The 12903-nt window shown below is 38.9% G+C and overlaps 1 protein-coding gene across 1 annotated transcript in view; it reads left to right on the top strand.

Annotated features, from left to right (window-relative positions):
- Window positions 1–1063: 1063 nt before the first annotated feature.
- map7d1a (MAP7 domain containing 1a) overlaps window positions 1064–12903 on the top strand; it is a 63110-nt gene continuing 51270 nt past the window's right edge. The window contains exon 1 of the mRNA XM_030158361.1: window positions 1064–1467. Within this exon, the coding sequence (XP_030014221.1) occupies window positions 1398–1467 (70 nt within the window). The 5' untranslated portion in view covers window positions 1064–1397. The remainder of the gene's footprint in view (window positions 1468–12903) is intronic.

Genomic DNA, 12903 nt, shown 5'->3' with positions numbered 1-12903 from the left:
AAATCAGTCAAGAGTAAGATGCAATATTTGTCATTGTGCCCTCATTAAAAATGTACTAAAATGAGATTATATAATCCTTTATTAGTCGTACAATGGGGAAGTTTGCAATGTTACAGCGGCATATAGGGATAATAATACTAAAAGTAAAGATTAAAGTAAGACATATAAAAAGTGTAAAAGCAATACAAAAATGTGAAAAAATATATAAGGCTGCATTCAGTTGAAACAATAATGAAAAATAAGTAGGGCCTGCAGAAAATATATGTTATAGAGCAAGTCTTGCATTCTGCCGAGAACCGTATACTCTATAACTGCACATTGTGAGAAAGTTGCAGATTCTGTTTAATGGAAGCTATTTTATTGATTGCAAAGAAAAAACACAGCTCAATTAAAGTAATAAAGTCTTTAGATCCTTAACTAAAGTCAAAGTACTGATAAGTACCCCTTCTGTATTCAAAAACCCAAGTAAAATTATGATGTGTAGTATTATCTGTAATACTAGTAGGAGAGGGAGAGCAGTAAGAGTTTGTGATCGATTGCAATAAAAGTGTACAAATTGCACAAAATGGAAATAGTTATGTAAAAGCACAAATAATTCAAATTTGTGCGGCACGTGAGTCGATGTAGATACTTGATTACATTCTACTATCAGCCTGATATATATATAAAGTCTTTGCTCATACTGCATAAAATGAGACATTGCAGATAAAATCGGCACACTTTATGTTTAAAGGCTTTTGGGTTTTTTTTTTGGAGACACGTAAAATTGCCGGTGTAAGCGCTGTAGTTCTGTTAGGAGGAGGAACCAATTAGAAAGGAGGGGTGTGAATATTATGTTTACGTATAGAAACATTTATTTCCTTGTAAATTTTACCATGGTGTTATAATATAAATTGAATGACTGCATTAAGTTTGTGTTATTTATCTTTCACGGCGTTAATCCTGCTATTGTCAAACATAAAATAACGAATAATATCATCACCCCCCTCTTGCTGATGGTACAGTCCGGCTCGGAGGCCAGTGAGGGACCATCCGCACGAGCAGAGCATCAGCTGTGTCGTGTCGGAGAGTGAGAAACTTCCCTCACTCTTCCTCCCGTGTGCTCTTCTTTCTCCCAAATCTCTCCCCCCACCCCCGGAACCTTTTTAGTCACTCAGCTTCTCCCAGGAGCACCCGCAGCCACCGGTGTGTCTGTAAACAGGCTGCTGGTACACGGTTTTATTTCATTTTTTGGCTCTTCTTTGTGGTGGATCTGAAATTCCTGGAGTGGCTTCCTGCCTGTCCGGCTCGTGCAGGAGGGATTTGGGCTAAAAGGCTATAACCAAGTTTCCCTACATTCTGCCTGAGGAATGAGAGGAACTGCCCCAGGGAGGAAGAGCCCAAACTCGCATGTTTGAATGAACAAAAGAACGGAAAGCGAGGGCACTGCCGCCGAAATGGAGGAAAATACTCTACCGCGCGCAACATGTAAGTGTTTACTAGTCTATTCTGCCATAACATCCTAATAGAAAACCCAGGAGTGCTTTGTCATCTGTGCTTTTTGTCACTGATGAAATTGCCTTAAAACGACATGCATGTGTAACTTTAAACCGGAGATGCTAATGTTGCAGTTGAAGAAAAAGAGCGCATTTGTGTCTTGAATAATAAATAATACATAAGGAGATGCGGAAAGACACCTAACATAACACACCACCTTGTTGCTGTTTACAAGACCGACCTCAAACCAAATTTCAATCTTTTGACAATAATCAATAATTTCCCTTTTTACTGACATTTCTATAATAACATCAAAACACCGGTCTGTTGATCAGCTGACTGCTCATGACCATCTCTGTTGCTTTTTAGGACAGAGCTCACCCACCAGGGTTGTAATAACACAATTTGCGCTAGATGAGGTAATCTGACTAGACCCATCCCATCCCCCTCCTTATGTTATGTTTAGCTCACTACTAACGTGATGTAGTCCCAGACGTTCTGCCTGTCCTTCCTGTCTTCCTTCTTGCTGCTGCGGCTTTGCCAGAGGATGTTTTTGCACAGGATTATGTGCAGGTGCAGTCCTGCTGAATTTTATGGTGCAGAGATGCACCAGTGACTGAAACCATTTGAAGACATTTTAATGAGATTCTCAGCTCAGGGCCAAAGTGCAGGAGTCCACCTCACTGTCCTCCGGCCAGATCTGCTTACAGATTTATTTGTGTAATTACAACCATGCAGTCCCATGACCACACAGTTCAGGGCCAATGCTGTGTCTATTTATTCAGCCATAACTTATGTGTCAGTTTGAGGCATCAGGGTTGGACATCTGCCAGAAGAAGTGGAGGTCTTCTTACAAGACAGCATGCTTTGGTCTCATGTTGCCAAAGCTTTATGTATAGACATGTTGTCAAGAAATAGAGGGGGACGCATACACAATGTGACCTCCTCCTTGTGACAACAGAAAACTTCCTTCCTGGTCACAGGGGGTTTCATGAACGGAGACTTGCTTGTTTTGGCTCTCTGACTAGTTCCACCCTGATGTGGGAATCTTGACCAGTGCAGTGCTGTGTCTCAAGCAACCATAGACTAGATAACATACTGCTGCCTGCTTTTATGTACTCCTCAGCTTTGGCCAGAACACTGACGTCTAATGCCAGGTTTCATTTAATGCAGAGTATGTTGGACACAGTACTTTATGCTTTTGACAGTGATTCAAGTTTATTTTTCCATCTTAAAGCTGCAGTGTTTGATAGATTTCTGGTATCACTGGGCAAAAATTCTGTAATTACCTTAAAGCATTTTGTAGTTTAAGTTGTCTGAGAGTAAACAAGCATTGTATGCTAGTGGACTCTCTTTGGGCCATAGGAAATCTCCCTAGTGAAGCAGACTTTGCTTTTCGTATTTCAGGCAGGTAGGGTCATTGTCTATGTGACTGATTCATTGATCACTGATAACTGTTAAGATTCCCTCAAGTGACGCTGCTGCTCTACTCTATGGCTCAACATGGATACTTGAAAAAGTGGCTTCACTTTTACATTTAGCCTTTGGAATTTGGGTGAAAAACAATGGATTCGGAGAGTTTTTTTTTCCCACTGCTCCTACATCTGTTAAAATTGAGCTTTGCATTGCTTGTGACTTTCACCTTGAGAAATTAAAGTGTGTTCAATGCTTGTCCTTCATATCTAGTTTTGTCCTACATACTGTAACACAATTAACTGCAATGGCAATGTCATCCTGTCTAATTAAATTGCAAAGTGTTGCAGGGTAAAGGTCTGGTGTGTGGTTGGTGATATTTGGCAGAGATGTGTACTGAATAAAACATAGAAAAGGACAGTCCTTTTTTCCACAGTATAAAAATCACTCTTTGGTGAATTGTGCACCCCATTCATAACTAGGACCATCAGAACAGACGTGTGCATAGCAGAAGCAGGGGGAGGGCACCCATTACTTACAGAAGGAAATCCTCCATAAGATTTTGTTAGTTCAGAAGATTTCAGGTCACAGTTAATAAAATGTCCAGATCATGCATGTTCAGCAAAATTATTGAACAGCAACTATCTACAGGACACTAAAACAGAATTCTGTTTTTGAGAGAGAGACACACACACAAAGAGTTCCCTCTTCACCTGTCATTGTTTTAATCTAGAAGCACTGGACTTGAGCTGTTGAAAGCTTGGTCTTGCATTGAGAAACTCTGCTGTCAGGACTCTGACGGAATCTTCCAATCTGTTTACACAGGCAGACTTCGTTTGAGCTCACTCTTCTGTGATGCTACTGACACTTAGCTCTGTTTGGACGTCCTCTTTAATATCTGTACCTTAACAGCTAAGCTGAGACCAGCTGAGATCAAAAACTTTTTCTTTTAAGTTTTGGTCTTAAACATTCAGCAGCTGTTCAGATCAGTAAAATAAAAACTGGTAGGAACAGGATTTATGGGAGTTTCTGAGATGATACCTTAAATTGTTAATGAGCGCTTATGTAAACAGCACAAAATGAAAAAAAAAACTTCATTTCAGCTGTAGTAACAACAACCATATTAAAGCAGACAGAACTCTGTAATTCTGATCAATGTGTGAATCCACCGACTTCAGCTGTCAGACAAGCAGGGATTGGGATCAGGCAGCCGCACATCTTCAGACATAGGAGTTATGTAATCAAGGGAATTCACGCAAATGCGGCCCATTTTTGGAGCGAGCTTCTGCCTCAGTGTCTTTGTAAATTAGCAGTGGGCAAAGTCCCATGGGCCCCCCTTCCCTGATTCACTGCGTAATAATGGAGCCTGATAACAACAGGAGGAGGACACTGTTTTTACACAGTGTTAGTTGTCAGCAGTGCAGTAGTGATGAGGTGGTCAGATCTTCTGCAGGAGATCTGTGTGATCTGACAGAGCAGCCACTTGTTAAACCATGGATGTTTGAAATCATGACTGAGTATGTTTGATTATTTTATGTTCTTGGAATTTTCAGAGTACAAGCTTATTTAAAACTTGAATCAAATAGGATTATATCTTAAGCTTTGGTTTTGCAGTACTTTGCTCAGCATGTGCTGTTTGTTAGCATTAAAATTTAAAGGTTTTAAAAAATGCATGTAGTGCCAATTATAACTGTGAATATTTTCGCAGCGGAGGCTGAGAATGTCAAAAAATGCAACATTCGTCCTCCTCTTTAATCCTATTCTTCTGTTATTGTGTGATGTATGCAAAGAAGATCAGCTCATGTGTAGGTATCGCTCATCTTATGTTGCTGCAATCACAGATTATTTGGCAATGCAGGCACCTTAATCCTTGCTACCTTTTAGAAGAACTGACAAATTGCACGCATGGCTAAAAGGATTAGACACAATGTGAGGGTGCAGATTAAATATTACCACACCCTTTCATAAGCATGCATTTCTCTTTTGGGATACAGATTAATTGATTTTTCATCTAATGCTTCTTTAATCAACGTTGGTTGAGTAAGAGATGAAGGGCGTTGCAGCTCCAGCATGTGCAATATTTTCAAAGCCCATGTTCGGTGATTTTACAGAAGGATTCTGAAGTTTGAAAATAGAAAGAGAACAGAAACATCTGAGTCACAAAGAGCTGACTGAAGTCATGCCAGAAGCAGAGGTCTGGTCGACTGTGGAGCATTCAGTCAGTTTTTTGTTCTGGATCCTCTGTACTCCAGCAAATTGGGGCTTTAAGTCAAGTTAATTGAAAGACCTCAATCCTCATGAGCATCTATGAGTGGTCTGGCAGAGTTTAGTAAGTATGTTTTGTTTTTTTTTTCAAAAATGTTTGAACATAAATGGCTACATATCATACAGTATTTACTTTGTATGGATGTGGGGCTGTGAAGTATGGTAAACAAGGTTTTATATTGATCAATATCAGTATTTATCATAATATAATTTGATAATAGATTAAGCAGATGGATGATTCCATTGTCATGTGAAAGGATGTGTTTTTGCAAGCTGTCCATGAACCATGCCTGCCAATAGTGGACTGTATAAATCCAGTCTCCAGTTTTAAAGCTGCCAGTTTGAAGATGTATCCTGGTAATGAAAGAGGGCCTAATATTTAAATTTAACAGTAATAAAATTGTACAGGGTCATGACTTAATTCTGATGAAACACGTCAAGACTTATGATAATACACACTAGGGCTGCTCGATTATAGAAAAAAAAAATCGCGATTATTTTAGCAATAATTGAAATCACGATTATTAAAAACGATTATTTGTTAACCTTAAAGTTGTTTATTTTTTTTCTTGCAAAGCAATGTAAAATAAACTCTTTAAACATAAATAAAGCTTTTAACCACTAAAACAAAGTATGTTCACTTTTGTATGAAACAAAAAAATCTTTGCATGCAAGTAAGTATACTGTAAATTCAAGTATGTTTCCTTTTGTAAATAAATAGTGCACTGTAATTAAACTGCTATAGACTTGCCATAGAACTGTAGCAATAAAAAAAAAAAAAAAAACTCACATAAAGTGCAAATTATAAATTCAAGTATGTTCAATGTAGTATGAAACAGTAAATTCAGTGGCGTGCCGTGAGGTTTCAGTTCAGGCCTTCTGTATACATCAGCCATCTAGAATACGTACGTTTGGGTTATACGGGTTAGGTTAGGTTAATACGGGAGTTGGAGCGTGAAGAGATTCGGAGACTGAAGATTGCATTGCGGACGAAGTTGTTTTTATGCGTTTTAGTTTTTCATAAGATTATGATAAAGGTGGCGGTGGTTAAACTTTAGATGGTTAAAAAGGTTTGTTGTGTTACCGGTCGGTGCGGACACAACTACGAAACACGTTTTGCACGTGATGTGTTTTTGCTCTTCGTCTTCTTCATCAAACCCAAAGTGATTCCATACAATTGAATTTGACTTGCCTTTTTTGTTTACCAAGCACTTCTGCTGTGATTCTCCTGCCGTTTTTCCAGACCGCTAGGTACAACTTTCCTCTTGGGGTGGACCTGCCGGCTAGCTGGCAGCTGTAGCTTAGAGGGGGGCAGGGCAGAGCAGCTCATGGTAGCTTGCGTGCGCGTGAATTAAAACAACTCAAAATTAATAATCGTTTTTTCTCGATTACATAATTTTTGTAATCGTTGCGTGTAATAATCAAAATCGTAATTGAATTTCGATTAATTGCACAGCCCTAATACACACAAAACTCCACATTATTTAAAATGTATGTGATCCACCTGTCCATCAGAGTGAGTCTGCTAAACCTCAGAATAATGGGGGTTTGTAAAACCAGTGCCACAACTGATTGAAGCCAAAATCATGTACAGTATTATCTGTAATAACTTGTTCTTTCAGTCTGGGAACACTGGTTGGTATAAGAGAGCTTCCAGACTTCTATTCCCCGTGGGAAAGTAGCAAAAATATAAACTTGAAAGGATGTGGAGTTTTTTTAGGCAGATCTTTCTTTGGACTTAAAACCAGGACACAAACTCAGACTAACACTTTCAGTGGCTAATTTGGTTCTAGATACTGTAGATGTCTTGTGATTCTCTGTCATATAGATGTCTCTGGATTACCCCATCTCTAACTGCACATTTGGTCACTGATCACCCCACTCTCAGCCTCTCTCTGGCTTTGACGTAGCTTCCAGAATGATGCAGTGGATGGAGTTAGACTAACTTTATGGTTTTATACAACCTTCATTACTATTTAATCAGTTTCAGAATCAACAAGGGGTACTTTTATTGACTACAAATTGTGCTGGCACCGAAATTGCAAAATGATGCACAAAGTAATATAGATTTCAGGATTTATTAGTTACACTTGAATGCACCATGATGTCCCTGTTCCTGTCTCTGTCAAACTCTGACCAAGACAAGCCATGGACCACATAACCCTAAAAACACATGTATGTTAATCTTTGAGATGAGCAGCAGGATAGAACCAGAGCACCTGTAAATGACACTGAAACTTGGTACAGACTCAGATTTTTTACAACATGACAACAAACATTTATGTGCCAGTTTGAGACTGACTGGCCAAACAGAAGATCTGCATCTATGTAATGCTGAGAATGTTTAGTTTATTACTTCCAAAACAGTTATAAATGTCTAAAGTTCATCATCAGTATCTACTGAAGATTCATCTCAGTCCTGTTTTGACGTAATATTATGATCCGGCACTGCATTAATGTAAACCTGGTGAAGTTAAATGTTAATAAATTCTAGAGTCATTTTGATCATCACAAGTGATATTGTTGAACACTGAACTAAAATACATGTAACTGCCCAAATACCTTAGGTGTGTGTATAATTTATGCTTGAGATGCTCATATTCTGCTAGGGATGGGAACCGTTAAGAATTTAATGATTCTGATTCCATTGTCAGCTTTGCATATCAATCTGATTCCATATTGATTCTCTAATCGATTTGCATTGGGTGAGGGAATAGAAGAGTACAAACGGGTTTGTTTGCATTAACTGTCTTTTATATTTCCATCTCCGCACAGAAAATATAACATATACAGTATGCACACAGAATAATCAGGGGTTTTTCTAGAAAAAATTAGTAAGAGGGAGCACAGGTAGGCGAGGGAGTGAAGCGACCAAGCGGGGGAGATGGTGCGCGGTCTGAAAAGATGCCAATTCGTGTTGTTTTGAACCGTCAGACGGTCTACCTACTATGTTTACAATAGTTTTGGAATGATTATATTGTTTTTGATGACCAGGCACATTGTCATGTGTTGTTACTGTGTTCGCCGGGAAAAGATCGTTTTTGGAAAGATTGCATGTTGTGTAAGTACTGCGTTGCATGTAACTATAAGTGTACGGCATAACTGTGAGCTTCGGGGTAAAAAAAAAAAAAAATTAGAATTTTGGAAAGGGGGTGCTAGCCAAAAGTATGAGGGCGTAGCGTGCCTGTTCCCCGGTTAAGAAAAACCCTTGATAATAACAGACCAGCCGGGCACAGTTGGGGGGGGGGGGTGTCGCACCATATGACCATACAAAGTGAAACTGAAACTTTAGACGCTTTACAAATTCCACTATGTCTCCCGCTGATGTGCACCTCATTTTCCTTTTCCCTAATTTCAGAAACTTTTATTTGAGGGGGCAGGATGTTTGTCACCCCCCCCTTAGAACTGGGACCGGATGATGCCCTGGTGTTTGCTCTGCCGCTAGATTCACAAGCGTTGCTAAGTAGCATATCAAACACGTAACATTGTTGCAAATGAATTGCATGCTGTGTGGACAAATGTTTGAGTATATTGGAGGTATTTCCCCCCTTTGAACAAATGGAAGCTTTGCAAGGGTTACAAGTGGCCCTGGTGTCATCTTTTTGTGTGAAATATAGCCATACTTGGAGCATTTCTGTCTTGATGCCATGTTGGCTACGTTCTAAACCAAGACAATGCAGCGTACGTGTGACGTCATCATGCATGTGCAATGAAGGTGGAATCGATAAGCAGAATCGTTTAGTTGGCAGGCAAACGATTCCAAGGAATTGAGCTACTGGGAACCAGTTCTCAAAAAGAACCGGTTCTCGATTCCTATACCAATATTTTGCCCATGGTAACAAAGACAGGGAGGTAGTCCTCTTTTATCTGATTTCATTATATATGCTAGCATGCACATATGTGACGGGATAAAAATCAGGGTGTGGAGGATCCTTTAGCTGAGTTTTGTCTCCTTAAGTCCCAAATAATCCAGACTCAAACAAGAGAGTACAGAAGAAAACAGCAACTCAGGGTGTAGATATAGGAAAATTGCGGAAACACTCCTTAAAATGCATTCCCTTCTGTACATAGAAGAATAATAATGTGCTGGTTCATGTAGCACCCAGATGGTGTAAATCACACCGCCTAGACACTGACCTCTCATCGGGGAACAGAGGTAGCTCTCTAACCCAGCACTTTGGAAAGGTAAATAAAGGGAAAGCTTCTCCATTAACCAGCACTCAAACTGAGCATACTGTCTCTGCAGTGTCGTACCAGGAAGTAGCTGGTGAGGGTCGATCAATATGTGCATGCCAGCACAGTTGGTCTATGTTTGTGAAGTTCTTTTGTAACAGACAAGCTTGGAGTTTTTTAATGTTGGATTTCTCCACTTGAAAACACTGAAAATGTACTTGTTTACTTTGAAACCATACTCAACAGAAACAGAATTGACAGTTATGACATAGACTGAGCCAAATTGAAAGCTCATATATTTGTGTTAAATTTCTCAGAAACTTACTGATATAATCTTTTATTTCCCTTGCCCGCTGTAAAGATGGCTCAGTAATTCATTCCCGTTCCGCTGTCCCATTATGCGTCTAATTAGTCACACTTTTCTAAATGTCTGGGAGCAGTTTTTGTACATTAATCTCTCAAATGGGCCAAGGATACATTCAGTGTCACACAAAAAGAATGTGTCTGTCTTTTCAAGAATGACTTTGTGACCTATAATGTCTTCACCTTCTCTGGTCCTCTACTCTTTCCTTTTATAACAAGACTCACCATTTGATATGTGATACAGTTGATAATACAGAGAGCTATGACTGGTAAAGGACCACCTGTGAGTATTCTAAACCAGAGGAACATATCGTTAGCCTCATAGCATAATTGCCTAAGTCATATTTTTGGCCGAATTGTGATATCTGCGTAACTTTGCTCTCCTAACACTGCTGATTCATTTTTTTATATACCGATTTCACAATTTGGCCAAAAATATGACTTAGGCAATTATGCTATGATACTAACAATATGGCACCAGAACTAGAAAGATCATTTGTATAGTATAATGCCAAAATAATGGAAAACATTATGTCCTAGACTGCAAAGCAAATTGACATGAGTTTCCTTTAGAGCTACAGTCCTGTGCAAAACTTTTAGGCCACCTCTCTAAGTTAGTTGTTTTTTGCAGGGTTGAAATGAACATACATATTTATTTCTCATTTGCCTTTGTTTAGATACAAGAAAATACAGGGCATATTTGCACAACCTGAATAGACACTGAACTAAATGGGTTCTAAAGGTTAAAGTCACTATTTAGCGTGACCCTTGTCCCCATGACAAGAAGCAGCAAAAACAGTTAAAAACATCTGACGTGTTGAATGAAACCTAATGTAAAACATCACTAAATTAATGCAATAAATCTCATATTGTCTGAACAAAAGAGTCAAAGGCATATCATGCTAAATACTATCACTTTGGTCTATAGAAGCTGTTGTTCCCTGAAACTTTTGTCTTTACTGCTGTACATATATGTGTATATATTCTCACATATCCAGACTATGTCTTAATACAGAAACTGACAATTGCATATACTGTATGTGGTCATAACTTTACTAAACCAGCAAAACTAATGTTAGCTTAGGACTTTTGCACAGTACTGTTCATATAAAATCTCACTATAAAATCATCAAAAATACACGTGCGTTTTGGAATTTTGCATTTTTTATTCCCTAGCACGTGTGTTTCATCACTGTGATATACATTAAAGAGGCCAACGCTGCAGTACTGTGGCCTAATTTTATCCATCAGCTGTACCTCCCTTTTCCCCAGGACACCGTAGGAAGGACACAGGGAGGGAAGTCCTGATTTGGACCATGCAGCTTGTAACACCTCCACCATGTCTGAAAATATCCCAGACAGGCTGCTCTGCGCTCTCTGCTCGTCTAAAAGTTCCAGTCACCAGACCAGTCGGCTAATATTAGAGCAGTTAAAGGGCATGCTTCTTTTACTGTAAATGCATATTATACACATTCCACAGCAGGTGTTCAGTATGTGATACTTTGGCATTTTTTGCTTCAATAGCGTATTGTCAACTTTCTAGGAATTGATGTATTTAAAGAACATTCAGGTGAGTTCCATATTTATGTCAATGGAAATGCAACTGTTGAAGCTAGGTAGTTGGAATGAATGTTCGTCTCATCGTTGCTACCTGTGATTATGCAACCTATGATTGGATCTTTTGCCAGCCAAAAAAAAAAAAAAAGTTTGGGGGCTTTTGTGTGGGGAGACAAAAATCCAGATAATGATATCTGCTGGGTGTAATTGTATACCAAAGAACTGCAAGATTACTGCTCAGGGCAGTTGCTTTTAGGTAATGTTTATGAAAATAGCCATACTGGAGCCAAATGACAAACAACAGTTACACAAGTTGCCTCAGACAAGGACATACACACAGTCTGAACTGTTTCAGAATGTCAACAGTGTTGTCCTGATAAAAAAAAAAAAAAATGTGTCCAGTTATGTTACCCGCCTGTATTGATCAGTTCTAGAGGTGCTTTGGGAAAACACGTCTGTACTGAAACAACATTGCACACAGTCATTTTGAAACAATTTAAAGGGCAATGGAATCACTGGCTTTTAAGATCCATTAGCGTTTGGCTAAAGAGAGTTTATATGGACCTAATATACAAATAAAAAGAATAAAAGCCCAAATAATAACATTTAAAAAGACTCCTGTAACTGTGTTGATTTGATGAATATCACAACCTAAAATAGACTCCAAATCCAACCATTTCTCTCAGGTTTGAATAAATCTTTTCTCTGTGTTTGTTGTTTGCTTGAGGGATATGATTAGGTGATATGATGAGTTAAGGACAAAAACATGGTTGTAACAAAACAAAACTTGTCGGAAGCTAGTACTTTTTTTGTTGCAGTCCTTATTTTATGTTAAGATGCTTCCATGGCTAAAAGGGTCAAAACAAGTGTTTGTAGATGAATAAAGATGGAATCTACAACTGACTAAATCAGAAATGATTAGAAAGTGATTTAAAGCTTCACAATAATTGGAACCACATTGCATATCTTGGAAAATATTCTGATAAATTAGTGTGGGTTAATAAATGTAGGCCTATGTCTTATTGGATCACGTAATGTAGCATCTATGTGAGCAGTTAAGTTGCAATATTAAATCGGATGAAGTATTGTCCTTGTAACAACAGCTAGCCTCTGAAGCTGTGACTTAATTTTCTTATTGTTTTTTTTTTTTGGATGCACTAGTTCCATTTGCTACATCCTGTTGTGACTTGAAGTGGCCCAGGACTGTGACAGGGGACCAGCAAGCCTTGTCACTAACACCACTGATGATTAGATCATGCTGTCACTTCCCCTCCCCCTAAAAGGGATGTGATGCTGGTTGCCACGAGCAACTAACTGGCACGTCTGTGAACGTCCAGTTATGAATGGCAGTGTTTGCGATCCAGAAATCTCCCTTCGCTGATGTCATTGAGTTGACTATGGTCCGTGATAGTTTCTCATTCTTTTGGTCAAATAAGGGTACTGGAGTTGACATGCTGCCAGATTGTTTGGCTAATTGTTTGTGATTCAACTTTGGCGATTAGCAATGGATTCAAATGAGTGTTATGCATTGTTGAAAAAGTTGGATAATAAAGGACATCTTGTTAAAGGCCCCGCTTTGTATGACTTATTAGTGACGGGACCGAGGTATAAACTGCTAACAGATGGTGCCAGTTAATAATCCTTGCCAACACTGTA

The sequence above is a fragment of the Sphaeramia orbicularis genome, chromosome 16, assembly GCF_902148855.1.
Source record: "Sphaeramia orbicularis chromosome 16, fSphaOr1.1, whole genome shotgun sequence".
In the NCBI taxonomy this organism is placed as follows: Eukaryota; Metazoa; Chordata; class Actinopteri; order Kurtiformes; family Apogonidae; genus Sphaeramia; species Sphaeramia orbicularis.
Note: the sequence above shows the minus strand (reverse complement) of the source record. Positions and strands in the feature narration are given on the sequence as shown.